A 27,988-nucleotide genomic window follows, 5' to 3' on the forward strand; every position below is an offset into this window, starting at 1 on the left:
ATGTGGAGTGAGTCAAATCATTGCGATTCGACTCATGTAAGCTTGTAATGAGCATTTCATTGTTAAACATTCCAGTTTCCTCATTTCCACCTTCTAGTCGTCGTCAGTAAGTGTACAGAATCTGCATGTACTGATGATCTGTATTCATGTATTTAGAAGAACAGGATCTTTGAGAAAGCTGTTTTCTGTCGGATGTTAGAGTCGATCATTTGACTCGGCTCACTGAGTCGGTTCTTTATATAAACTTTTGATCCGACTCGCGATAAAGTGAAATACGGAAACTTGCAGTAAAAAGCATTATTGTGTTAATAAACTGAATAATTAGGTTATTACAAGTTATATCATCTGTTTAGATGCAGTTTAGTAATCTGATCATGATGTTAGGATTTTCGGAACATAACATAAACTCAATATGGGAAGTTTTACCATGTTTCCTTGGTAGGGTCCCTCCCTGCTGTTGAGAGTGTTGTTGAGTGCTGTTGTTGAGAGTGCTGTTGAGAGTGTTGTTGAGAGTGCTGTTGAGAGTGATGTTGAGAGTGCTGTTGAGTGTTGTTGAGAGTGCTGTTGAGAGTGTTGTTGAGAGTGCTGTTGAGTGTTGTTGAGAGTGCTGTTGAGAGTGTTGTTGAGAGTGCTGTTGAGTGTTGTTGAGAGTGCTGTTGAGAGTGTTGTTGAGAGTGCTGTTGAGTGCTGTTGTTGAGAGTGCTGTTGAGAGTGTTGTTGAGAGTGCTGTTGAGAGTGATGTTGAGAGTGCTGTTGAGTGTTGTTGAGAGTGCTGTTGAGAGTGTTGTTGAGAGTGCTGTTGAGAGTGATGTTGAGAGTGTTGTTGAGAGTGCTGTTGAGTGTTGTTGAGAGTGCTGTTGAGAGTGTTGTTGAGAGTGATGTTGAGAGTGTTGTTGAGAGTGCTGTTGAGAGTGTTGTTGAGAGTGTTGTTGAGAGTGCTGTTGAGTGTGTTGTTGAGAGTGCTGTTGAGAGTGTTGTTGAGAGTGATGTTGAGAGTGTTGTTGAGAGTGTTGTTGAGAGTGCTGTTGAGAGTGTTGTGAGTGTTGTTGAGAGTGCTGTTGAGAGTGCTGTTGAGAGTGTTGTTGAGAGTGCTGTAGTTTGATTGTATTTTGCTCTGCCCTGTAGCAGGACAGCTCGGACTGGTTGCTGGACAGCGCGGTGGGCCGCTGGCTGGGCGTGGACCGTTTGGCCGTCACTAACCTGACCCTGCTGAAGGTGCTGCTGTGGCTGGTTCTGCTGGGTCTCTTCTGTGAGCTGGACTTCGGGCTTCCCTTCTTCCTCATCTCTCTGTTCTACTGGCTGTACGAGGGTCTGCGCAGCCCCACGCTCAGGAGACCCGGAGAGATGAGCGCCTACTCCGTCTTCAACCCCGACTGCCAGCCCATCCTGGGGACGCTCACCGCCGAACAGCTGGAGGGCGAGATGGGCTACAGACTCCTAAACACCGGGGCACGGACGTAACGCACGAGACCCTGACGGAACCGCTGGAATTCGGAACATCCAGGTCCGAGTGCAACGGTCAGACTTCAGCTGGAGCCTCGGGGGCTGAACGAGGACGTCGGTACATTTATATAAATTACTGATGAAAAAAGAAGAATGTTTTTTATTTTATATATTTATCTACACATGAAACTATGAAATTCTTTCTTTGTATATCCCAGCTAGTTTGAAAGCTGGGGTCAGAGCGCAGGGTCAGTCATTGTATGGCACCGGAGCAGACGGGGTTAAGGGCCTTGCTCAAGGGCAATTTTCTGACTGATAGCCCAAAGCTCTACCCACTAGGCTACCACTGTCCAATAAGAACCTTTTTTTAAAACAAGAATTTATGGCGTGTCTGAGGGAATTTGTGCCTGTTCAGTCAAAAGAGCATGTGACGTCGGGCACTGATGCTGGATGAGAAGGTTTTTGATCACCATGACCCTGACCAGGCGGTAAAAACAATTTAAAACTGTAGTCGTGCCAAACAAGGGCCATAAAGTATGTAGATGTAGAAAGTGTGTAAGCATGCAAATTCTTTAGCATAATTACTAAAACACATGAGCTTAATTAGGAAGGACGTCCACATACTTTTGGACAGGATTTTGTAAATGGCAAGTTTATGTTTTTTACAGGTTCTAAATTCCTATTTCACGTTCAGTTTGAACAGTTTGTAGGATAAACCAGAACATCATCATCATCAGTACCCAGCCTTACTAATGCTCTGTTGTACTACAGAATGAGCACAAATTCCCACAGACACACTTTAAAGCCTTGTGAGAAGCTTCTCAGAGGAGCGGCTGCTGTTCTAGCTGAGAGATCACACAGAGGATCAGTCTGGTTTTTTTTTTAAATGGGACGTCCGACAAGCTAATGGTCGGGCGTCCGAATACTTTTGACCATACCAGCTGAATACAGATCAGCTACTTACAGTTCAGAAAGTCATTTAAGTGAATTTAATAAAGTAAAAGTCGTGGGTCTCAGACTATAAATTGATAATAATATAATTAATCTTGTTTATAAATGCAGAAAAACTGCAGTTGTGGTGACAGAACTTGTACCAAAGATCAAACACAGTTTAGTGAAGATAAACTCATATTTTTTTTATTTTTAATGCTGAACAAGAACCTGAACCTTTTAATAACAATTAAAATATTTTTCCATGAACTGAATTGAATAAAGAACAAAGAAACGGAACGCGTGTGTGGGTCAGTGTGTGTGTGTGTTGGTGCGATTATTTGATATCACACAGCAGGGCGACACCGCGCAGGATCCAGTGGTCGGGGGGCTGCACCGTACGCAGCACGATTCCGGTGATGTAGGTGAGGTCGGTGCGCCGGGGTTTCTTGTAGACGGGGCAGACGTACAGTCTGGGGTCTTTCGGGGCGGTGGAGTTGATGGCGAATATGTGCACCACGGGGAGAGGGGTGAACAGCACTTTGGGCGTGGCCTCGACGAGACAGCAGTTCTTGCGGTCCCAGCCGGCTCCGTCCAGATAGAGGCCGTACACGTACACGCCCTCCTACACCACAAACATAAATACATGAATAAATATAAGCATGGACAGTGTTGAAATTAGGAGCAGGCTGTGCTGTGGACTCACGTTCAGCCCTGCGTGACCCTGTGGAATAAAGAATTTACCACCTAAATCAGAATCTGCTTTATATAAAGTATGTTTACACACACGAGGAATTCGTTTCCAGCTGTTGTTATCTCTCTACAATATACAGACAAGATTATACAGGTAATGTACTAGACAGAATTTTGTATATATACAGAAAATAGAGAAATAGCACAGATAAATAGTAAATAATTAAAATGAAAATACAGCAATGTACAGTATGTACATCATTTGGTGTTGAGTGTTCTGCCCTCTGTGTGGCGCTCTTACCGTGGGTGCGGTGGTGATCTCCTCCTTGGTTTGCTTTAACACCTCGTTGTGTAGAGTGACGGTGTCCAGCGCCCAGCCTCGGTGTGCCCTCGTCACCTCCTGCATCATCGCTGTGAGGAAACCTGCAGCGGTCACACACAATAATAAATACTAACCATGGTACGGACGGTTTATTTACATGCAGTTGTTTAGAATACGGACTTTTGTGTAAAACAGGAATGCTCGTCATTTGGACACGTGATAAGATAAAAACTTACAGCCAAATAATAAAGCGGCTTCATTACATTTTATTCCTGAATTACTCTAAAAGATGCACTAAATCTTATTAAAGAGCTACGATGTGATTCCAGGATTAGGAAATGTACGACTGCTACCTATAATGCAAACCCGCTCTCACCTTTCTGTGTTTTTCCCACAATGCCATGGTTCTAATTGGGTTTTGTGAAACAATGCTTCACTTTTCACTGTCCTACTGGTGGTGCTTTGAAAAGGTAAGTGACAAATCAGATTAAAGTTTGAGTGTAGCGGTAAAAACCGAGCGTCAAAGAATAAATGGAGTAAATGTTACTTGAGGTAGCACCGAGGCAAGGTAAACGGCACGGCCTCACAAGGAACAGTGGCACAGCCGGCACTAATAAGTGTTTAATCCAGCCTTACTCATGCAGTACTGGTTTGACGTGAGCTGGTGTCTCATACTGGCTGGCTTTTCATTCATTCTAATTCCTAATACAATCTAAAAAAACTCCAAATTTAGTGATTAAATGTGCATCTTCTACATTTTTAATAAACAGAACAAAGTGATTACAGTCTGGTTACCCTGGGGATTGAAGAATCCGGTCATCCAGAATGTTTTGGGCCTCCCATCGAACAGCCAGCTATGGAACTGAGCGTTTCTCTCCAGGAGCTCGGTGAACCAGAACCCCAGGGTGGACGACTCCCAGGAGAGCTTCTTCCACAGGTTTGGGACTCGAGCGTCGAACATGTTGTCCAGCGCGTCCCTGAGGCTCTGCAAGCCAATACAAACGCTCGTTACTGGCCAGGCAGCCTCAGAATGACCGAGCTACAGTGGTGGTGAAAATGTGCAACAGTGGGTAAGACCCAGTCATCAGTTCCTACCTCACTCATGATGATGGTGCCCTCAATGGCCAACTTGAGATCGATCAAGCTAGTCCGGACCACGCTGATGACCCTCTGCATGCGGTCGATCTCCTGCCTCAGGAAGATGTTCATGGAGGTCAGGGCTCCCATTTTCACCAGCCTGGCTTTCACCTGGTCAGTGATGTTACACAGATTATTAATCGGGGACATTTAAGCGTGGCTGTAATTTAATAAGCACCACTTATAAATTCATTTCTTTATAAAGTAAACGGCACTGTTAAACACTCTTATACCTCATGAGGTACGTAGTTGGGAGGGAGTTTATCCAGCATGTCCTGGGCGAGGCGGTAGACGATCGACTCTCGCGTCTCTCCTGAACCTCCGGCGCTCTCTTTAGGCTGGATGTTTGTGATGGTGTCCAGGACTTCGGCTGAGGTGTTACCCTGATACCTGTCAGAAGTTCATTTCTAGCATTTAACAAAGACAATTATCCTCACAACTTACCAGTAACTAGTAAACAGAGGATTGCTGGTTTGGGCTCCTAAACGAGGCCCTTAGACCTTAATGGCTTGAACTGTGTTCGGTCACAGTTGTAAGCGTAGACGTACACCGATCAGCCATAACATTAAAACCACCTCCTTGTTTCTACCCTCACTGTCCATGTTATCAGCTCCACTTACCATATAGAAGCACTTTGTAGTTCTACAATTACTGACTGTAGTCCTTTTATGCTGTTCTTCAATGGTCAGGACCACCACAGAGCAGGTATTATTTAGGTGGTGGATGATTCTCAGCACTGCAGTGACACTGACATGGTGGTGGTGTGTTAGTGTGTGTTGTGCTGGTATGAGTGGATCAGACACAGCAGCGCTGCTGGAGTTTTTAAACACCGTGTCCACTCACTGTCCACTCTATCAGACACTCCTACCTAGTCGGTCCACCTTGTAGATGTAAAGTCAGAGACGATCGCTCATCTATTGCTGCTGTTTGAGTCGCTCATCTTCTAGACCTTCATCAGCGGTCACAGGACGCCGCCCACGGGGCGCTCTTGGCTGAATATTTTTGGTTGGTGGACTATTCTTAGTCCAGCAGTGACAGTGAGGTGTTTAAAAACTCCAGCAGCGCTGCTGTGTCTGATCCACTCATACCAGCACAACAAACACAGTCCTGAGAATGATCCACCACCTAAATAATACCTGCGCTGTGGTGGTCCTGTGGGGGTCCTGACCATTGAAGAACAGGGTGAAAGGGGTTAACAAAGCATGCAGAGAAACAGATGGACTACTATATGGTAAGTGGAGCTGATAACATGGACAGTGAGTGTAGAAACAAGGAGGTGGTTTTAATGTTATGCCTGATCGGTGTAAATGTGAGAGTAAAACCCACGTCGTTATTTTATTATTAAGACATTTAACTTCATTGTGAGGTTATTAAGTTTAGTAGGGTTATGCTGGAACAAAAAAGGGCCTTCCCTAAACTGTTGCTGCAAAGATGAAGCACATAATTCCTTAAAGTTTTCTTGGGGTTTCTGGGTGGAGAGTGAGGTGTTGTGTTCAGGTGAGAGTGTGAGTGTGTGTGAGCAGCTCTGATGGACTCTTACGTGATATCAGCGTTGGGATGCAGACCGAACACTTGAGGGGTGTCGACGTAGGGCAGAGTGTGAATATACTCCAGGTATTCCTCCACCGTCTTACACACGGGAACATTGTAGTCGGTGTAGAAGCAGAACGAGGGCTCGAACAGCCGGTCGCCGAACCACACCTGGTAATCAGAGCGGCGGTTACGATTAAAAACGTCTCTCGTACATCATACGCTAACGTTATTATATTTATTATTAGGTTGGGGGGGTCGTGTGTTACTCGTGCAAAACAGTTCAGAAGTCGTTTGTCGTAGTCGTCCGTCACTCTGCCTCCGTACTGCACCTCTCCCAGCATGTAGCGCACGGTGTCCCACGACACGCCCTGCAGATAAACAAGCCAAACTGGTCAGCACGAGCAAAGGACACACACTGAACCTAGTGACCCGCCCTGCTCCCCACTGTAAACCTGATCAGCTCCCTCAGTACAGAGCATTCTAATCAGACATGGAGCTCATAATCAGATTATTTAGACGCTCTACGCCTGAATTTACAAATAAACGTCACTCCTGCACCTTTATACAAATTAAACATCAATGTGAATTTATTTACATGTCAAAGGAACTCCGTTAGTTGCTCTGGATTGATTCATCCGCCACGTTTGTAGTTTTTTGTGAGCAAAGTTGTGCCGCACTGAATGCTGGGATTGCCTTCAGCGCTAAGGAGACGCTCAGTCAGATCATCACTCAGAATTAAGGCGCCTCAGTAGGAGCATTTTAAGGGAGCTAAGAATTTAGACACGCCCTCTTCTCGGGAGTGTAGAATGATGGGAAACGCGTCTATGTACAGAGAGAGCTCGGTTTCACACAGACCCAAAGACTTTTTATCAAAGTAAGACATTATTCCGAACCTTTTTGGGACTGCACTCATCCAAATGGTTCTGGATGAACTGCACACTGGAGCTGAAGTCTGCCGAGTTGAACTCGTACGGAATATTCCAGCCCAGGGGTCCGAACTTGCGACGTTCCTGCGTAAAAAAAAGGTGAAGACTGTGTAATTCTGGGAAACCACGTATCCTGTAAGCGCCAGGTCGTTCCTACCTGCACCACCGTGTGCAAGAACGCGACGCTGTACAGCAGCGGCTTCCACATGGGCAGGTTGCTGACGTCCAGCTGAGTCTGAGAGATCCCGACGAACGTTCGCTTCAGTCCGGCTTTCACTCCCTGAGGAGGATCGTTGGAGAACTTGATGGAGGACTAAAACGACAAGAAGATTCTTTGATGATGATGATCGGAGACCTCGACCCCCTGGTTTCCCCCAAGTTTCCCCCCTGTTGATGATGTTACATTACCTGCAGCAGCGTGATGGAGAAGCGGTCGTGTGGCTCCGTGGTGATCCACACCCTGAAGCTCTCATGAACGTTCTCCACTGTGCTCACGGTGTCCAGCAGCTCGTCCATGAACTCCAGACCCAGGTGGCAGTTCTGCAGCAGGACCCAGCCTCCCTGTGGACCACAGACGGTCAGACACACAATTACTGGTGATGAGCTTTAAACTGAATGTATGACAAGAAGGTTTGTAAGGTCTTCTAAATAAGACTTGATGTTTGCTCCATACAGAAATGCTTTAGTCATGGCTATGCCAGGTCAGGGTCACGGCAGGTCCGGTTTCACAGACCGCATACTGGGTGCAAGGACTTCCTTCTATCCCTCCTCCCTCAGACACAGCCAATCATGTATGTGCAGACACCCTGTCAGCCTATAGCATCACTGAGACTGGAACCCCAGTACCCTATACCAGTTCTCAGACTTATCTTTAGTGTGATTAAATCTTATTTACACAGGATTTAATTTCTGAATATAATAAACGTCTCTGTAGGTAGTGTTGGTACCTGTGCGATGGACATCTGCACCAGCCTCCTCGCATGCACTTCCTGTCCCTGTCCCATAGATATAGCTCTGCATTCTAAACAAGCAACCCAACATACAGTAAAAAACAGTCCTCCACTTTTTGCTCCACTGTAATTAGTTACGGCTTTATTACCGAGTCTGAGTTTCTTGGAGAGAGCTTCTATCTGGTTGGTTGGATCCGAGCCCATGGAGAGGAAGCAGATCAGAGGGGTACGAGGGTCGCTCTCCCCCCACGTTGCCTCCAGATTGAGAATAACAGACTGGGCGAACCTCGCGCCCAATGCGTGCCCTACGTAGCTCCTGGCCTGAGACAGCGTGCGATCTGGACTCCAGGATCTGTCACATGACATTTGTTTAAATTCACTTCATTCACAATGGTGGTGCTTTAAAAGTCCTGGTCTGCTGATACTGTAATGATCCACACATGGTTAATCACAAGCGGTGATTAATTTTCATCCTCTTTTTAACTGAGAAAGCAATTTAATGAATGGTTCTGTTAATAAACACTGAAACTATCACAAAAGTAGATTTAGGGCACCCGGGTGGCACAGCGATATATTCCGCTAGCACACCAGTGCTGGGACTCTAGCGGGCACAAATGTGAGACAAAATTGGCAATCGAAGTCTGTTGTGTGGGAAAAGACGGGACTAAAAAGTAGGCGAGGTCTTCGATGCTGTGTAAGGACCCTGATAAGTAGCCCGAGGCGCGTGATATCCGGCCTCATGTGCCAATCCACTGAGGCGTGGGCAAATAAGAAGGGGTTAAGGGACTGTGCACGCGTCAGAGGGGGCATGGGACAGGCGAATATACCCTCCTCGGACGCAGTCGGGATCCCCAGCGGTGGAAGACTAATTTGCTATGCTAAATCGGGAGAAAAATGGGAGAAAATAAAAAAAGTAGATTTAGATTTAAGATCTACAGCATCTTTAAGGTCACCCCATCTGAAGTCATAAAAATAAATACATTATTAATATCAGGAGTAAGGAGAGCTGAACTTTTCTCTGGTTTGGAGTAATGGCATTAACCATCATGAGCAAATCAGAGCTCATGTATCTGAATGAGCCCATTTACTTAAAACACAGAATCAGACCTGATCCAGACCCAGACCCATCTTCCAAGTAAAATGAGGTGCATTCTGCTAAATTTTACAATGATTGCACGGCTGATGATGCTTTTTGATGATGTCTTGAGTTGATGTAACTCTTGATGTAAAACTTTTGGCATCAAATTAATTTGCAGCAGCCAGAGGGAGAAGAATCGTACCCTTAGACGACTGATATTGTACCTGATAAGCAGTAATTTGTGGAAGATCTCCAGTGAATCATTATAACCATCGGGAATCACTGCGTCCTCTGGTGCGTCCATATCGAACCACGCCTTCCAGCCCTTTTCATTCCGGGACACCTTTGTGTATGAACAGGAACGTGTGCATAAACATCAATATAATAATACTATTTATTAACTGTATGCCAATAAAACTCAACACAAATGTGTAATCATCATTATTCATAGGCTACAGTGTGTCAGAGTAAAAAGCAAGCTTTGGGTATCAACTGGAAGGCTGTGAGTTTAAATCCCTTTAGTAGGGCCCTTAAATCTCTTGGTACAATGACTGACCCTGAGCTCTGACCACAGCTTTCAAACAAGTGTTCATATTTGTTTAAATCATTTTTCTATCTGCACATTTTTTGGTGAATTTGCCATTAGAAGTTATTATATTATAAAGCACATTTTACAGGATGTTACTGACCTGGCTCATGATGTTGGTGAACTGGGGCAGTTTGCTCAGCTCAACCAGGTTCAGCCATGTCATGTCCAGAATCCAGCGGAAGGGTTTACGAGGACAAGCTTTGAGATCCAGGGCGGCACCACCTTTAAACAGAGAGAGTGAAACAAAATTCAGATAAACAATCACTGTGAAATGTTCTCAGTTCTGCTCTGATAAACTGAACCTGGCTCCAAACATCAGAGGGATCCACAACCATTAATCCTTATATTTCACTGTAAGCTGTCGTGTCAAAGTGGGGACATGAAGAAATACTACTTTTTCAGTGTTGTAGGGAGTTTTAATGAACGTTTTAAATTATATCTCCCGAACTCGTTATTAAATCAATGTGCAGGATATTTTGCTTAATTAAAAATGCATTTTAAGGCCGCTCAGGTGGCGCAGCGGTAAAAACACGCGCTAGGACACCAGAGCTGGGATCTCACATACATCGTATCGAGTCTCGGCTCTGCCTGCCGGCTGGGCTGAGCAGCCACATGGACAACGATTGGCCTGTTGTTCATATAGGGGTGGGATATTAACCCGGATAGGGACTCTCTCATAACTGATGCAACTACGACCTCTGCTGACTGATTGATGGCACCTGCACAGAGACTGGGAGAGAGTGCGCTGATCAGGGTGTGTCTCTCCGTACACAGTGCTGATCCGCACTGCACTCGTCAAAGTGTAGGTGATGAGATGCATACGGCTGCTGCCCACGTGTCGGAGGGGGCGTGGGTTGGCTTCGTTCTCGCACTTAAAGTTGGGAGAAAAAGGGAGACAATGCATATACAGTATATATATTATATATATATATATATAAATATAAATAAATAAATATATAAATGCATTTTAAAGATTCCTGGGGACAGAAATGGCACCGATTCGGCGGAATGGTCCTACAATACCGTCACAGTATCGTCAGGTTTAAACATTACAGCAATGAAAACATGTTACTTCCAAAAGAGTTCAGCTCTAGGTCTACTACTGCATACAATCTTCTATAAGAACTCATCAATGCTCCTTTTATATCCTGTCAGGACAGCATCGCCTGCTTTGTGTTGTTTTTACCGTGTTTACAGTGTTAATTTGCCCTGTGCGAGTTAAAAATGAGTTTAGGGCATTAAATTAGAAAGTTAAAGAGACAGAGGGATAAATATTCCCTCGTGTGCTGTAGCTTTCTGTCTCAGGTGGCACCTTTAATAAGAATCTGGAACTCGCTGTGCTTGATGTTGCCCTTCTGCAGATCGATCTTGAGAGCCAGCAGCAGAGTGAAGATGAACTTGTGATTCTCGTACAGGCCTCGGACCGTGTATCTGAACACCTCGTACGTCAGACAGTCGATGATGTTAGCGATGCGCTTCTGGGTCAGGGGGGTTTTTTCTGACCTGGAAAAGATTCACTCATAATTAAAATACGCACTCATAATAAAGTGGTTACAGATGGAGGTGCGGGGTTAACGGCACCTCGACATGGAGAGGTCGAAGATCCTGAGGAACTGGGCGAGCGAGGTCTGGTACATGACGTTGACCATGCTCATCTCTGTGATGAGGAAGTAGAGGATGCTGCCGCGGGACGCCGCGGGACGGTACTCCTCCTGAGCGGCGAGGATCTTCGTCTCCGTCTCGGTGGCCACGTTGAGCTTCTCGCTCACCTCCGCTGCTGTTTCCTTAGTGACTCTCAAGATCCCGATCATGGACTCGTCGTCGACCAGAGAGCCTGAACAGACAGAGACGGGGGTGGACTAAACAACAAGTCTATTTTCATTTACAAGACCTCTAAAAGTTTCTTTATTACTTACTCAAATAACTTACGGTGACCTTGTGCTACATGGACCAGTAAGTTTACTCAAGTTCAACCGGTAATTGTGATATTTGTAAGAATCACAGTTGTGTCCAGTCAGCACATTATTAACCCTTTAATGGTCTGCTCAACCATTTGTCTGAGTTTACTTTGAGTCTAAATACTTGGGTAAAAATAAGCTGTATTTCTTGTTTGGGCCAGATCTACTCCTTGGTTGACGTGTTAGTTTACTCCCAAAAAACTAAGAAAAGAAAGTAAATTAAATAAATAACTTTTTAACTTTTCATTGCTGAGACCATGCTGGTTTCCCATGCCAGCAGAGAGCTGGACACATCAATCATCTGCGCCTCCGTGCCCCCTCTGTCAGCCAGCATAGCAACACAGAAGGACATGACTCTTTATTTATTTATGAGGATTTTAACATCATGTTTGACGCACTTCATTCATCAGTTCACAGGTTTAATATCAAACACAGTCATGAACAATTTTGTATCTCCAGTTCACCTCACTTGCACGTCTTTGTACTGTGGGAGGAAACCGGAGCTCCCGGTGGAAACCTACGCAGGCATGGGGAGAACATGCAAACTCCACACAGAAAGGACCCAGACCGCTCTACCTGGGGATCAAACCCAGGACCTTCTTGCTGTGAGGCGACAGTGCTACCCACTAAGCCCGACATGGTAAATTCATTCCGCCACGTTACAGTAGCGGTTGTTAGACCTGATCTGTTACAGATGAATACATGAATATACTCATGACTTCATGACTAAATACTAAATTATTATTTTGGTATGGTCTTATATACGCACCTTTTGTGGTGCTGAGCTTGTAAAGCAAATTATCCTCCAGCTCTTTCATCTTCCTCTTGTTGGCCGTGACGTCCTGCATCAGATTCAGCCTCTCAGCCTCCAGTTCCTGTGTAACATCAGTCAGTGATGGACCGGCTCATTATTTATCACTGAAAGGAATGTAAGGGATGACGTGAAACGTGTGCAGACGTACGTATTTCTCGGTCAGGATGACTCTGCCCAGCAGCTGGTTCTCCAGGCCCTTCATGGTCACGGTGAAGTCGATGATGGAGGTTTTGGCACAGACCTCGGGCGTGTAGGACGGGTTGGGCAGCTTGGTGGCGATGTAGAGTTGGAAGCCGTCCATCACGTCGATCTCTTTGTCTCCGACTTTAACCTGTCGTACGCAGTGTTTCGGTTAACACTGAACAGGATATGCAGGCACGTCCTGATGTAAAAGCTCTGGTACCCACCTACATCTGCCCTGTGATTAATCCATTCATTGTTTATTTATTTACATGCATGGGCAGTGGTAGTTCAGTGATTAAGGTACTGGACTAGTAATCATACGGTTGTCTGTTTAAGCCCCATCATCACCAGGCTGCCACTGTTGGGCCCCTAAGCAAGGCCCTTAATCCTTAAATGCTCAAACTGTATTCAGTCATAATTGTAAGGGCCTTTGGATGAAATGTGATAGAAATGATTGACATGTAGGGCGGTTGTAGCCAAGTGGTTAAGGTACTGGACTAGTAAGCAGAAGGTCGCTGGTTCAAACCCTACCACTGCCACTGTTTGGCCCTTAAGCAAGGCCCTAAACCCTCAATTGCTCAGACTGTAAGTCGCTTTTGCTAAATTCCGGAAATGTAAATGTAACGCTCACCTTGTAGGAGGATCCAGACTTGATGAAGTTCTTCTCCAGCACGTTATCCAGCGCTGGGTCCAGCTCCTCGGGTACATCCTCGATGAGCAGAGGGCGACCCAGGGACAGGCTGTCCTCCAGATGGGTGCGGAAGTACTTGTGATTCAGAGACGTGACCTTGGAACGATACGGAGCGTTCGTTAGCATCATGTCGTGTACCTAGTGCTGACGTTAGCTAGCCTGAGCCACGGATCTGACCTGGAGCTCGTTGGCTTTCTCCTTCTTCTTGATCCAAGCCTTGCCCTGAGTCTGGGGGTCGATGAGGAGGGGGAAGCGGGTAGCTTTGGTGACAATGATGCCGTTCTGCACCGACAGGTCATCACCCGGAAGGCCCTGCAGATTCCACTCGCTGATCTGAACGAGGGGGGAGAAGATACCACCTGTGAGGGTCTTCCATCAACATTCCATCAACAGCCTTCACTGATCCCACTCTCATCAGGCATCAGTACTGACTACTGATTAATCAGGGCTTCTCTTTACACTCAGAACATTTACTGTTTTGTTTTGGATTCATCCAATCATAAGCTTGCTGGTTCAAGCCCCACCTTTGCCAGATTGCTGCTGTTGGGCCCTTTAGCAAGGCCCTTAACCCTTAATTGCTGAGACTGTACTGTCACTCTACTCTAAGTCGCTTTAGATAAAGCACCAGTACCAGCACTGTAACCAGAACTGAGTATCTAGGACTAAATCCCACATCATGTAGGTGGTATTAAGACCAGGATGTTAAATAAAATCCTACTGTGGGCTGGTCCACCAGCATGGAGATCAGGTTCAGGTTTTCAGTGAAGGGAATGTTCTTCTTCGTGAGCTCGGCCTCCCAGATCTCCTTCAGCAGCATGTTACGGAACTGTTGGTTGAACGGACCACAGTAGGACAGGAAGCCGGTCAGCTGCAGGACGTCTCCAACCAGCCTGAGAGCAGAGCAGAGACAGACACGTGAACCTCGGTTCGACCCCAGGAGCCGTGGAGAGACTGAGAGAAACCTGCCTGCTGATCTGTGAGGTGAACTCTCTGCTCTGCTCGGTCCAGCGCACTTTCTCCCCGCTCAGCCCGTCGATCAGAGCGGAGGCCGTCTGCATTTTATTTCTGCACGATTCGGCGTCGTTCAGCAGATCCTGAAAACAGTTAACGTTATTCCAGTGTCTCGTAAGCATTAGATGCACGTTTACACACACAGTGATTTGTGAAATAAAAAGGCCACGAAATGCTCTGATTGGGCCCCGGGTATTAGGGAATGTGGACTTGGATCAACAGCTAATGTTAGTACTGTGGTACCTTGTAACTGTACGTCCCCTAAACTCAAAATCTGAAACTCGATGGCCTTCTTTGAGAAATTTGTACCCTTAAACTCAACGTTTCCCTCAAACTCAACGTGTGCTTTGATCAGCGCTTGGCTTGAGCGGTGTGGTAAGATGTCATGTGAACATGAGCTGAATCTGCATTAGTGTGGAATAAGCGTCAGATCCAGGGTTACAGCTCCACATGATTCTCCTTCCTGTTTCACTTTGTGTTACAGCTCCAGCTTCTGAGAAATGGTGAGAATCAGAATCAGCTTCTCCCAGAGTCTAAAACTCTTAACTTAATGTATTAAAAGAACAACATAAAAACACTAAACCTCTCTTCATTATTACTGCTCATAAGTTCTCTCCACTCATTAAAAAGCATAACAAAACAATAAAGTAAAGCTAAAGTGCAGCTTTTATTGCATTTTTAACAGTTAGTAATTGTATTTCAGTGTGTTTATATTATATTTGTGTTATTTTCAGTGTTTAAGAGTCAAAAACAACCTCATTATTTTACATGAGACTAAAATATCTGCAGCTCACCGGGACCATGGACGCATTAACAGGTTCCCCAAACATCCTTATGGGGGAAAATACCTCGAAACTCAACGTCTTTAAAACTCAACGCCACGCCCAGAACCGACTGACGTTGAGTGTCTGAAGTGGAGTCTGACTGGTGACTGGAAATTTAAGGTGGTAACTGCAGTCTGATTGGCTACAGTGAATTTTAGTGCAGGTAGATGGACTGATTAGGTAGGAAGCGCTCACACACACACACACACACACACACACACATACACACACTGAGTGCTTGATCTGTTGAGATGAAAATCCCAGTATCTACAGTTAAAACTGATGTATGATGCACCAGTCACCAGTAGAAGAGGACGTACCTGCTTCTCCTTCATGGCTGCTTCGAATTTGGCCAGCACCATGTCCAGCTCTGCCTGCTTTTCATCCAGCTGGGCCTGAGCGTTAGCCAGTTCCTTATTAGCTGCCGTTAGCCTGTTCTCCTGAACGCTGAGATTAGCCTGGGTAGGAAGAAGGCAGGATATGCCAGTGTTACTAATAAAGTTAGAGAAGAGTCTTGTGTGTGTGTGTGTGTGTTGGGATGCTGGTAACGAATGTGCTTTTGCCGCTGATGAACCAGAAGTGAACATCACACGTTACATTTAGGTGCAGGGGTATCGTATATTACGCTCGCCCATCACAGCTGAGATCTGGGACTGGCACCCTGCTCTGCAATGGACTGGCACCGAGTTCAGGGTATTCCTGTCTCGAGGTTAATGAAAATTAAATTTGCGATCGTAGCCCAAAATCAAACCCCCTGCACCACTCCAGCTCACAATTTAGGAGTCTAATGACTGGCAGTGATTTTAGTCTTGCTGCCTCAGCATGTCCATATTTATAATCACACAACACACAAAAGTGAGACCTGTAAGAAAAGCCTTTAATCTTTGAGTTTTTAATCGTATAGATTGTATATATCCATGATTAATAAACCACCGTATGTATTTTGAAGTGATTTCTGTGGGTCCGGCTCTCGTGTTTTACCTTCAGTGGCAGCACCTCCTTGTTGATGCTGAAGAAGGTGGCCATAGCCTGTGTCCAGGACAGCAGACCCGCCACGTTTCCGCACACTTTACTGGCGTTCTCCAGCGTGTAATCCTCCATCTGGAAGTACGGCTCCAGCAGCTCCATCGTCTCTTCGGTTATCGTGTCCTTAGGAAACTGCTGCAGTGACGTCAGGAAGCCGCCGCCGCTCATCAGCTTAGGGGTGAAGAGAGGAGACTCGTATCATTAGTCTCATTAGAACCATCAGATCTCGTGAGGTCCTGCACGGTGTTTCAGGGATTTTACCTTCATGGCTTCGCTCCAGGAGGGCTTAAGGCAGTGCCTCTCTGGATCCATGACGACGGGGTCCAGCTTCTTGCGGAAGAGAAGCAGACAGCAGTCCATAATTCTCATGATTAAATGTGGTGGCTTGGACAGTTTCCTCACTGTTGCGATATCGGCCGGTTTGATGGTCTGTTAAAGACACGAGGTCAAAAACGATTTACAAATCTAGGATATAGTGGTTTCAGATCCTACAGTCGTTCCAGTGAACAGGACAGGACAAGGGTAGAAAGGACAGGCCACACAAACAGAACCACACACACTCGGCAGGGAACCGAACAAGTCAACTCATAAAACAGAATCAAAGACCCAGAACGACTCTACCCTGTATCAACTGAGTTAATGACAAAAGTTAGAGAGCGCTAGCAGGAGATCTAGCAAATAATTCAGAGGGCAAAGCCAGTCAGTCAGAGGTACGCTGTTAGACGGTGCTTCTCAGGTAGTGAGGAACCTTTAATGAGGCGCAGAAAATGCTTTGAAGTTTAGTTCAGAGAGAACTACGCTTTCTGTCGGCCTGTGTGGGCGTGGCAGGTTGGGTCTCACTTAGCATTGTGCTTCAGAAATCGTTTTATAAGCACCTATAAGCGTTTCCTGCTTATTTCTATTTTAGGTTTCTTCTGTCATTAAAATTTAAAGAGAGGTAACTCTTGGATCTCACTTCTTCAGGTTTGTATATATAGTACAAAAGTATTTGGACACTTCTTTTAATTATCGAATTCATGTGCCGAGCCATACAAACGCTGTCATCTTTCGACTGAACGGGCACAAATTCCCACAGGCATTCTGTATTTCAAAGTCATTTAAAGAGGCTTTATTAGAAAAGCCGCTGTCGTTCTAGCTGAATAGATCAGACGCCACTGTGTGTTTTTAAAATGGGAGGTCTGACAAGCCCATGGTCAGGTGTCCAAATACTTTTGAGCTGCTACATCAGTTTTTGGAACTCACGTTTAAAGCCGCCTCAGCTTTCATGAGTGCAGGTTCAGCCGCCTGCAGCTTCAGCTCTGCCACACCTTTTTCCTTCTCGATTTCCTCCACGATCTTCAGCGCTTTATCCTTCACCACCTGCACCTCGTTTTTGACCACAGAGGCGGCCTCGGCGCTCACAGTCACCTCCTTGAGGACCTGCACGACCAAGTCCATGAGCTCACGATCGATCTAGCAAAGTGAAAACGCTCTGCTCAGTTCTGATCGAATGATGTACCTTGTCGGCTCGGGCCGAGGCCAACGCCAGCTCCTGCTCCTTCACCACCAGGTCTCTGGACAGCTGCGCGACGGATTCGCTGGCTTCCATTAGCTTGGCTAGACCTGGGAAACGAGCAGGGCTTGATCACTCAAACACACTCGTACACACACAAAACACATTACAAATGTACTGGCCTTGTCCCTACCGACATTCATGCGCTCAACAAGAGTGTTGATGTGGGTGTGCTTCTCTGTATAGAGGGTTTTGTATCCATTGATGAAGGACAGGTAGGATTTCGGGGTGACGTGGGCCCTTCGTCTGAATCTGAATAAAAAGAAAGAGGAACAGAAAGGTTGATTCCAGACTTTGGACCACAAAACCTGATCTGTAGCAAAAGAAAGGGACAGATTTCATGAATTCAGCTCGATTATACATGAATACCTTTTGGTATAAGTGGAATTGGTATGACCAAAGGTATCTGGACACCTGACAATGAGCTGTTTAGCTAGAACAATAGCCGATTCTCTAATAAAGCGCTTCAAATGACTCTGATATTACAGTATGCCTGTGGGAATTTGTGCCCGTTAAGTTAAAAGATAACAGCATAGGTTAAACCCTTGATATAAGGTACAAGGGACAGTGGGAGCCTAGTGGATAGAGCTTTGGGCTACCAGTCAATGACTGTCAATGCAAATCCAGGCTCTGTCGTGCAGCCACTGTTGGGCCCTTGAACAAGGCCCTTAACCCATTAAATAAATTCCCTTTAAATGAATGTTAGACGTCATCACTGTGAGATTCGATTGATGAGGCAGCAAAATATGCCCCGAGGACCTGGGTTTGATCCTCGTCTTGACCCTCTTTACTAGTTTGGGTGACTTAGTGTCTATAAAACTGAGGTTCTCTAACATGGCTGTATCTCTAAGTACAGTACGGTACCTCTCAAAGTAGCTCTCGCAGGTGGAGGAGACTCTGTCGTGATAGACGGCCATAGTCTGGACCACCGCAGTCTTCACCTCAGGCGAACAGACCATGTGGAAGTCCGAGAGGAAATACTGGGACACGGCCATCAGGGCTTCACTCGGCCACGGGGTGAACCAGTCCATGGTGCATCCGGATATCAGTCCGGGGAACTTCAGAGAGCGGGAGCGGAACTTCTCCCCCACCTGATCAAAATATTCCACATTATGAAGCGTGTTAATTCACTTCAGTCTTAAAATTACAACGATTTCTGTAACTGCTCTTTTACTGTGAGTGAATCTGACTCACATTCTGAGAGAATAAAATGAAGAGCATCAAACAGAGGGGTGAGACTCACCGGGGAAAAACACAGCACCACATGGAGGTTCTTTTTGGCCCGGGAGATGAAGTATTCATACAGATTATCAAAGGTGGGCGGCACTCGGGGCGTCTCCTTTTTCATTACGGGGATGAGATTCTGTGTTATCTCGTCCAGTTCATCACGAGCAAAAAGGTTCGAGACCTAGAGGAGAAACATGAGAAAGTGAATATCAAGTGCAGTGTGTTTTTACTTCCGCAGAAATGATCCGTATTACTAGGGCTCGACTAAATTCACTGGGAAATGTGCTTCATTTTACGGACGTCTTTACAGTCTTTCATTAATTTATGTCATTAATTAAAAATGTCATTAATTTAAATATTAAAGCTCTTGTCCGTGTTCCACATCTTGGTCATTTTGACTAACTCATTGCAAACTGAATTGCCGTAGGACTGCTAGTGTAAGAGACTTTTCTGTGATGTTGTTTGCTGATAATGAGCGCATTTTGTCCCTTTGTGGATTCCATAATCGAAAGTGTGTTTCTCTACACACGTGATCATCAAACTCTAAAGACGCTCGGTTACACTAGGGCGCCTCACAGTGCGGATTAACCAGTAATCTTGATGCATTTGTACTGCACGTGAATAAAAAATGGTAAATCGCTAAACCGTACATTTTAAATTTCACAGCAAATTACATATTACACGGGGAACGGCTCATTTCACGGTCCATGGCGCCATTCTCACGTCCGTGAATCGGTAGGGACTTAGTTATTAGTGATTAGTGAAGCTGCTTCACCTCTCCAGATGACAAAACATTGTTAAGGTACTCTAGGAAGGCCTCGTCTTTTATCTCGTTGTCCGTGAAGATGAACGTGACGCCTTTTCCTTCAGCGCCGGCCGTTCTGAACAGCACTTTCAGGTCATCCATCAGGTTGCTGATGTTATAGGTTCTGAGTGATACAGGATAAAGATGTAAAAAGTGCAGAATCACTGATATTCTGCAAATCACTCAACCCAGGGAACTACGCCGTCTCACCTAGTGAGTGTAATCTGGAATATCCTGTAACCGGCGATGTACGACGCGAGCCGTGAAAGGCTTTGCTTGCCCGACCCTCCCACTCCCACCAGCAGAGCGCTTCCTCCATCGGTCCTGATGATGCGGGAGATCTGCGGCCGAGAGAAACTAGCAGTTTTTATAAACTCTGGGTTTAAAGGCTGAGCTGTGGTCAGAACTTTACACTGACCTTGATGAGGTGGGTCATGGCATCAGTAAAGAAGACCAGGTCCAGATGTGAGCCCCGAACAGCCTCGTTATACTGGCTCTGATAGAACCGCAGTCTCTCCGACAGGAACTGGAAGTCCGGCACCTGGGAAATATAGCAGAAGTGTGATGTGTGTAAGATTTATACTAGCCCTCGTCCCTTCCCACATGTGCCTGGCTGATCTGTGACACCGGCCAGGTGCTTTACTGTGTATGGAGCATCATGCAATGTCCTGGAGGAACCTCGAGCAGACAGCAGGAGCTGCTGGTGTATTTAATCAGCTCTCATTACAGCCCAGCTGAGACCAGGTCAGGACCATGTTTTAAAATAAACGTACCAGTTCATAGATTTTGGGAGCGTCGAGACAGGCGTCATCAGCCTCCTCTCCTGTAGGCTCTGGAGCCTCTCTCAGGAAGTCCACAAAGTAAGGGTCGGGGTGGAGGTGTGGCACCAAAGCAGGATCCACGTGTTCCTGAATGACCTGGGCTATAGACTTCTCGAACCAGTGCTTATCCTCCTCACACACAAACCTGGAATACACACAGCTAGTCATTAGATAGATAGACAGACAGACAGACAGACAGACAGATAGATAGACAGATAGATTGACCCTAGATAGATAGACAGAGAGATAGACAGACAGACAGAGAGATAGATAGACAGACAAATAGAAAGATAGATAGATAGATAGATAGATAGATAGATAGATAGATAGATAGATAGATAGATAGATAGATAGATAGATAGACAGACAGACAGACAGATAGATAGACAGAGAGATAGACAGACAGACAGAGAGATAGATAGACAGACAAATAGAAAGATAGATAGATAGATAGATAGATAGATAGATAGATAGATAGATAGATAGATAGATAGATAGACAGACAGACAGAGAGAGATAGATAGACGGACGGACAGATAGACAAATAGATAGATAGATAGATAGATAGATAGATAGATAGATAGATAGATAGATAGATAGATAGATAGATAAATAGATAGATAGACAGACAGACAGAGAGAGATAGATAGACGGACGGACAGATAGACAAATAGATAGATAGATAGACAGAGAGATAGACAGACAGACAGAGAGAGATAGATAGACGGACGGATAGATAGATAGATAGATAGATAGATAGATAGATAGATAGATAGATAGATAGATAGATAGATAGATAGACAGACAGACAGAGAGAGATAGATAGACGGACGGACAGATAGACAAATAGATAGATAGATAGATAGATAGATAGATAGATAGATAGACAGAGAGATAGATAGACAGACAGACAGAGATAGATAGACAGACAGACAGACAGATAGATAGACAGATAGATAGACCCTAGATAGATAGATAGATAGATAGACAGACAGAGAGAGATAGATAGACGGACGGACAGATAGACAAATAGATAGATAGATAGACAGAGAGATAGACAGACAGAGAGAGATAGATAGACGGACGGACGGACAGATAGATAGACAGACAGGTAGACAGACAGACAGAGAGAGATAGATAGACGGACGGACAGATAGACAAATAGATAGATAGATAGACAGAGAGATAGACAGACAGAGAGAGATAGATAGACGGACGGACGGACAGATAGACAGACAGACAGGTAGACAGACAGACAGAGAGAGATAGATAGACGGACGGACAGATAGACAAATAGATAGATAGATAGATAGAGAGAGATAGATAGACAGACAGAAAGACAGACAGCCAGACAGACACCTTACCGGTCTGCGATGACTCGAGTGCATTCACACTTGAACAAGGACAGGAGGGTGGCGACTGTCTCACACTCTTCTGCTCTGATCTTCAGCATGCCCTGCCAAATCCTGGACAGATCTCTTAGGTTGAAGAAGTAGTGAAACTTTGATGGAGTGGGCAACATCTTCCCCTGTAACACAGTGCAGGAGAGGTTTGGACTCTTTCACCTCACAGGGAGTGATCATTTTACTAACGATGCATTTTACCTTGGTCCATTGCCAGAGAATCCGGGAAGCGGGTACGAGACGCTGTACAGTGTCAGAGATCTCTGGTGTAAATCCTCGACACTGATGGAAATATCCACAGCCAATAATTCCTAATAGAAAAGTACTGGTCAGTTCTCTGTGAAACAGCTTCAAAGGTTTGGCATGAAAAAGAAAGACAGAACCCACTAATAATGAATAATTAAGGTCCTGCCTAATTCAGACCGTGAAAATCACAGCACGGATCGTGAAATGTGCAGTATAAGGCATCCTAGCAATCTTACAGTAATTACATTAACCTACGAGACTTCACTACCTGACCGTGTTTGATGTGTGTTTTACGTATTAAGTGCATTTTGTCCCTTTGTGGATCCATAATGAATGTAAAAGTGTGTTTCTCTACACACGTGATCGTCTCTGTGCTGCACCTCAAAAAGAACAAACCAGTAAAGTTTTCTGCTCTAAATAGTTTGTCTGTGTTCAGTTGATTTCTTTCTTTATAGACTCAGTAAACATTAAAGACGCTCGGTTACATCAGCAATCAGTGTAAAGCAGCTAAAAACACCAAAACATCCCCACATTTTGCCCCAGTGTTCCTCCCAATCTAGTCGTATCCAGTTACCCCATCATATTTCACTCCTGACCGAGCGCAGTACCGACGTGATTATTACCGAAGATCATGTCGATGGAGGAGTTGGCCGGAAGCGTGCAGTTAAACACTGTGAACTGTCTCTTCAGTCTCTGAGGAATATCGTTCCTGCCACCGCCGGGATGGATCATGGCGGCCATCATCTGAACGTCTGTTATGGTGGTGAAATCACCGGGTTTATCCAGACTGTACATGCCCGACATCTCCATCGTCTGACGCACTATTTCATTTGTGATCTACAGAAAAAAAACATGAAATATTACAGATTATTTATAGACTGTGTGGCCTCCACTTCTTATCACCATTACTGGACAAACAACAATTAAACTGGACTTTAACTCCAACCACCTCCTTGTTTCTACACTCTGTCCATTTTATCAGCTCCACTTACCATATAGAAGCACTTTGCAGTTCTACAATTACTGACTGTAGTCCATCTGTTTGTCTACATGCTTTGTCAGGACCCCCACAGAGCAGGTATTATTTAGGTGGTGGATGATTCTCATGGTGACACTGACATGGTGGTGGTGTGCAGGTATGAGTGGATCAGACACAGCGGCGCTGCTGGAGTTTTAAAACACCTCACTGTCACTGCTGGACTGAGAATCGTCCACCAACCAAAAATATCCAGCCAAGAGCGCCCCGTGGGCGGCGTCCTGTGACCGCTGATGAAGGTCTAGAAGATGAGCGACTCAAACAGCAGCAATAGATGAGCGATCGTCTCTGACTTTACATCTACAAGGTGGACCGACTAGGTAGGAGTGTCTGATAGAGTGGACAGTGAGTGGACACGGTGTTTAAAAACTCCAGCAGTGCTGCTGTGTCTGATCCACTCATACCAGCACAACACACACTAACACACCACCACCATGTCAGTGTCACTGCAGTGCTGAGAATGATCCACCACCTAAATAATAGCTGCTCTGTGGGGGTCCTGACCATTGTAAAACAGGGTGAAAGCAGGTTAAAAACAAAGTGCTTCTATGTGGTCAGTGGAGCTGATAAAATGGACAGTGAGGTGGTTTTAATGTTATGGCTGATCGGTGTATATTTGTATCGATGTTTAATTTTCCGACCTGATCTCCCCATTCATTGACGACAGGCATGTTGATGTCATCAATAAAAACGGTCAGTCTCCGTCTGCCGGGGGGTCCGTATGTGCTGCCCAGCCGCTTCTCTATGTAACTCTCTACTGCCCGCTGTAATCAGAACGGCGTTAATCAGAATCAGTCATCGGTAATGGTGAGTTTTACTGCATCTCCTTCCTTTCCTTCACCTGGAACATGATCGGCTCCGTGGCGGAGGAGAAGTTCATGGATTTGAACAGATCCATCTCAGGGTTGTATTTCTTCGTGTAGGCCTTAATCATGACCGTCTTGGCAGTCCCCTGTTCACCGGTGAGGAGAACAGCCTAAGCACAACACACACACACACAAAATTTCTAATCAAGGGTCAGAGACACACAGTCCACGTGTGTTCCAGCAGTTAGATATGTGACGACCTTGCGCTGTTTTGCGATGGCCTCAATCAGGAAGCTCGTTCTGGTGTTGTCCACGTTGGGAACGAGAATGGACGTGTAGTCTGGTGCCGAGTCTGTGGGGTAGACGTACTGCACGACGTATTTACTCCAGTGATCCCAGTCACCTGAAATAAAAAAAATCCACTTTATAGGCTGCAAATAATCAGCAATAATGAGTAGGGATGTAACGATACACTACCCACGATGCGATTCACGATACGAATTTTTCCAGATTGTTTTAAACAAAATTAAATTGAAGACAAATTTTCCTTTTATTATTCTCTTTAAAAAAAAATAAAAAATACTGCATTTGTGCTTATCTTTTATTTATCTAAATAATGAAAGTCCTTTTATTTCTGAGGTAGGTGCAAACTATGCAAAACAATGCTGCACGTTTCCCTTTTTGTGTAAAAAAGCTGAAATGAAATTTTAAAACAAACCCCACATTAAATAAATACATAAATGATACAAATAAAGAAAGTATCCTCACATAAATACATTCTGAACCTGGCAACCCTGTAGTGACTTCAACCAGGCGAGGTGAATAGCACCAGCGCCCTCTGCTGCTTAAAGTCAATATCGATTCATTATACTGTACATGTAAACCGATTTGAATCGTTACACATGTGAATGGATTTTTAACTGTCTGGTGGTGCATCGTTACATCCCTAATAGTGAGGGCTCATTTTTTATTAGGCTGGACGCAGTCGTTTGTTCCCTGATCTGCTTCCGGAAGCAGAGACACGATTCCAATCACCAAAATACCCCACAGTCCCAAAAACACCAGGAATACCTGTTGCCTCCAGCTTTATTAAGTCGATGTGGTAAACTTGCCGTTCTGATTGACCATGTACTCGAACATGGTCTGGCCAGGCTCTGTCGGTGGCAGGTCAAGCTTGCTTTCATGAGAGCGAACGAACAGCTCCATCTTGTCCCGGTCATCCAGTTCCAGCAGAGCTCCCAGACTCCACATCATGCAGAACACGAAGAGGCGCTCCAGGTGCTCGCTGCTCAACGTGCCTCCAGCATCTTTAGGAGGAATCAGACCCTCCAGCAGGTTTACCGACTGGACACACACGTCAGGTGGTGAGCACCAGTACGGGTATCAGCGCAGTAAAGTAACGTAATAGTAACCGAGTAATTATTCAAGTGTAATGATCATTAATAAAGATTTAAAACTGATCTGGATGCTGATAATGAAGTACTGAAGTACTGACCACACTCTTTCATACTGCATGACTGTAGTTTACCTGCATAACGTAGTTGCACTCCAAGAGCTGCATTTTTGGCTTGAGGTTTTGTTTCATGAATATATAAGCATCTTCAAATATCTTATCATACAGGCTCATCAGGCTGTCAGCTTCCTGAGCACTGCGCTTGTTGGTCCAGCCCTGACACACACACACACACACACACACACACACTTTGATATACTGCAGCTTGAATTGTTATTAACCAGACTTATAACTGGTCACAAAAAGCTTCATTATTATTATTCCTTATTTTACTAAGCAGATGATGAGAGTGAGACCTGTTAAGGAATCCTGTTACGGAAGAATAAATATTGTACATTTATATTTTTATTTAGTTTGACTGCACTGTAACCACCAAGGGAAAACGACACATCATGTTTTATTTTATTTGAGACTTTATTTCTACAGCAGCATGGTTGCATCTTTCCCTTTTTCTCCAAATCTAATCACATCCAATTCCCCAGTTATATCTCAGAATCAGAATCAGATTTATCGGATAAACACAAGGAATTTGGTTCTGGCTGATGGTATCTCTGTAGTATAAATATCTCATATAAATATCTGCTCTACTGCTGTAAATCTCGACCCTGACTGAGGAGCACAGTACCTAACACATGCCCCCTCCGACACATGTGTAGCAGCCACTTCTTTTCACCTGCATTAGGTGGGCAGGGATCAGTATGGCGTACTGAGAGTCACGCACTGCTCTCCGCTATTCACCATCTGTGTCATGCGGTGTCTCGACCAGCCAGCAGAGGCCGCTATTGCAGCAGTACATTTACATTTTCAGTATTTCACAGACACTTTTATCCAAAGCGACTTACAGTACTGTGACAGTATACAATCTAAGCAAATGAGGGTTAAGGGCCCTGGCAACCTGGCAGTGGTGGGGCTTGAACCAGCAACCTTCTGATTACTGGTCCAGTACCTAAACGCTAGGCTACAGCTGCCTGTAATGAGGAATCCCTTCAGCCCATTAGAACTTAAGATCATAAGATCCACTTTCCCACAGAATCCTTATTTTCTTCCTACTTCTTAATACTTGCCAGTGGGTGGATTAGCAGATCTAAATTCCCTCTAGGTTTGAGTCTGTCTGTCAATGTGGTATTTCTTCTTTGCATCTAGCTTTTTTCCTGGGTGGATCTGAATCCCCCTTGACCCTGATCAGGACTAAGCAGTAAGTGAGAGTTAGCAGTTATAAATGAGAACCTGCAGAATGGGTCTCCAGCTGAGAGCGGAGGAGCTCATGAACACCATGCCCACTCTGGAGACGGTAGCGGGAGAAGCATTGTCCATGTTGTGCACCTCAAACACCAGCTTACAGCTCGGGGACATAGGGATCCGGTCACCGTTCGCCAGGGTCAGAGTTTTGTTGTCGTCCAGCACCGAGTTCAGGTTCTCGATCCAGATGGCGTCTACTGGCCCATCCAGCACAATCCAGATGTTTTCTCCTGAATAAAGAATAAATACATGATGTGCAGTGTGCAGTGCTCATTCTGAGGGAGTGAAAACATTTACAAAGCCTAAAGATAATAATTGAATAATATTAATGTCATGTTTAATACATGAGCTGCAGTTATGTGTTTGTACTGGTTTATGCTGCTACTTCAAATACAGCAAAGAATCCTGGGGGTTTTAAAGCCTGAAGTTGTTAATTTTTCTCACTTCAGACCAGAACAATGGTTCACTCTGCCCTTCAAATGGCTGATAACTTTGGAAGAGTTTTTAAAACCCAGCTCATGCTCACCCTTTTTAGTTCTGAGAGTTTTCCTCCACAGGGTGGAGAAGATCCCGTCGGTCCAGTCGTTGGTAGCGGCGTCCAGACGGCCGAACATCTGGGGCGCGGTGATGGCTTTGGGGTTCATCCTCATCTCTCTGTGAGCAGCGCCGCACTCTGTCATGGCGCGCATGAGGATGTTAATGGCGGTCGTCTTTCCGGCTCCGCTCGGGCCGAGGGTCATCAGGCCGTGACGCACCCGCGACGCCTCGTATAACTGCCGGAAACATTTACAAAACGTAAACAGGTGATTATAGTGTAGTCATGATCATCGGTTCTGGTTTCACTGATGTAATGGAACTGACTGTGGGGTGAGTTAGATGCTTGTTATTAGTAGTTAATGCATATAGAGGCGGTATATTTATTTATGGGCGCTTGGGTGGCCACTATGCCAGGATCCAGGGTTCAAATCCCTAGTGGTGCACACAGACTTTACTGGCAATGTCTGGGGGTAAACAAGGCCCTGGCATCCTCACACACATATACACACACACACATATACAGTATATATATATATATATATATACTGTACATACACACATACATCCTCACACACATATACACACACACACACATATACAGTATATATATATATATATATACTGTACATACACACATACACACACACATACATACACACATACATACACACACACATATACACACACACACATAT

The 27,988-nt window shown here is 45.1% G+C and overlaps 2 protein-coding genes across 2 annotated transcripts; one reads left to right on the forward strand and one right to left on the reverse strand.

The window, feature by feature from the left end:
- On the forward strand, positions 1 to 3,125 carry LOC134306489 (SAYSvFN domain-containing protein 1-like). The gene is made up of 2 exons (XM_062990332.1): positions 1 to 36; positions 1,126 to 3,125. The coding sequence occupies exons 1-2, from the start codon at positions 1 to 3 to the stop codon at positions 1,459 to 1,461; spliced, it is 372 nt and encodes a 123-aa protein (XP_062846402.1). The 3' UTR covers positions 1,462 to 3,125.
- LOC134306490 (dynein axonemal heavy chain 8-like) lies at positions 2,554 to 27,574 on the reverse strand (the record flags this gene model as incomplete). Its single annotated transcript, XM_062990333.1, has 44 exons — positions 2,554 to 2,998; positions 3,368 to 3,489; positions 4,184 to 4,373; positions 4,484 to 4,636; positions 4,759 to 4,915; positions 6,066 to 6,226; positions 6,325 to 6,426; positions 6,952 to 7,068; positions 7,142 to 7,297; positions 7,393 to 7,545; positions 7,932 to 8,005; positions 8,084 to 8,286; positions 9,237 to 9,355; positions 9,702 to 9,823; positions 10,914 to 11,104; positions 11,183 to 11,435; positions 12,329 to 12,434; positions 12,522 to 12,704; positions 13,188 to 13,343; positions 13,425 to 13,580; positions 13,966 to 14,137; positions 14,214 to 14,341; positions 15,403 to 15,540; positions 16,064 to 16,279; positions 16,370 to 16,537; positions 17,351 to 17,527; positions 17,607 to 17,710; positions 17,794 to 17,912; positions 18,525 to 18,751; positions 18,904 to 19,068; positions 19,663 to 19,816; positions 19,903 to 20,033; positions 20,111 to 20,233; positions 20,466 to 20,658; positions 21,878 to 22,041; positions 22,118 to 22,227; positions 22,786 to 22,999; positions 23,840 to 23,962; positions 24,040 to 24,174; positions 24,265 to 24,407; positions 25,117 to 25,348; positions 25,533 to 25,673; positions 26,745 to 26,986; positions 27,283 to 27,574. Coding segments are annotated over 44 exons (7,173 nt in total), but the record flags the coding sequence as incomplete, so codon positions are not given.
- Positions 27,575 to 27,988: the final 414 nt, after the last annotated feature.

Source organism: Trichomycterus rosablanca, unplaced genomic scaffold (assembly GCF_030014385.1).
Source record: "Trichomycterus rosablanca isolate fTriRos1 unplaced genomic scaffold, fTriRos1.hap1 scaffold_194, whole genome shotgun sequence".
Classification (NCBI taxonomy): Eukaryota; Metazoa; Chordata; class Actinopteri; order Siluriformes; family Trichomycteridae; genus Trichomycterus; species Trichomycterus rosablanca.

What these genes read in the sequence shown, in the direction of transcription:
- LOC134306489 (XM_062990332.1), top strand. Translation starts at nt 1, where the DNA reads ATGTGGAGTGAGTCAAATCATTGCGATTCGACTCAT. An exon ending in ATCATTGCGATTCGACTCAT is followed by an intron (nt 37 to 1,125) that starts GTAAGCTTGTAA and finishes TCTGCCCTGTAG; the next exon opens with CAGGACAGCTCGGACTGGTT.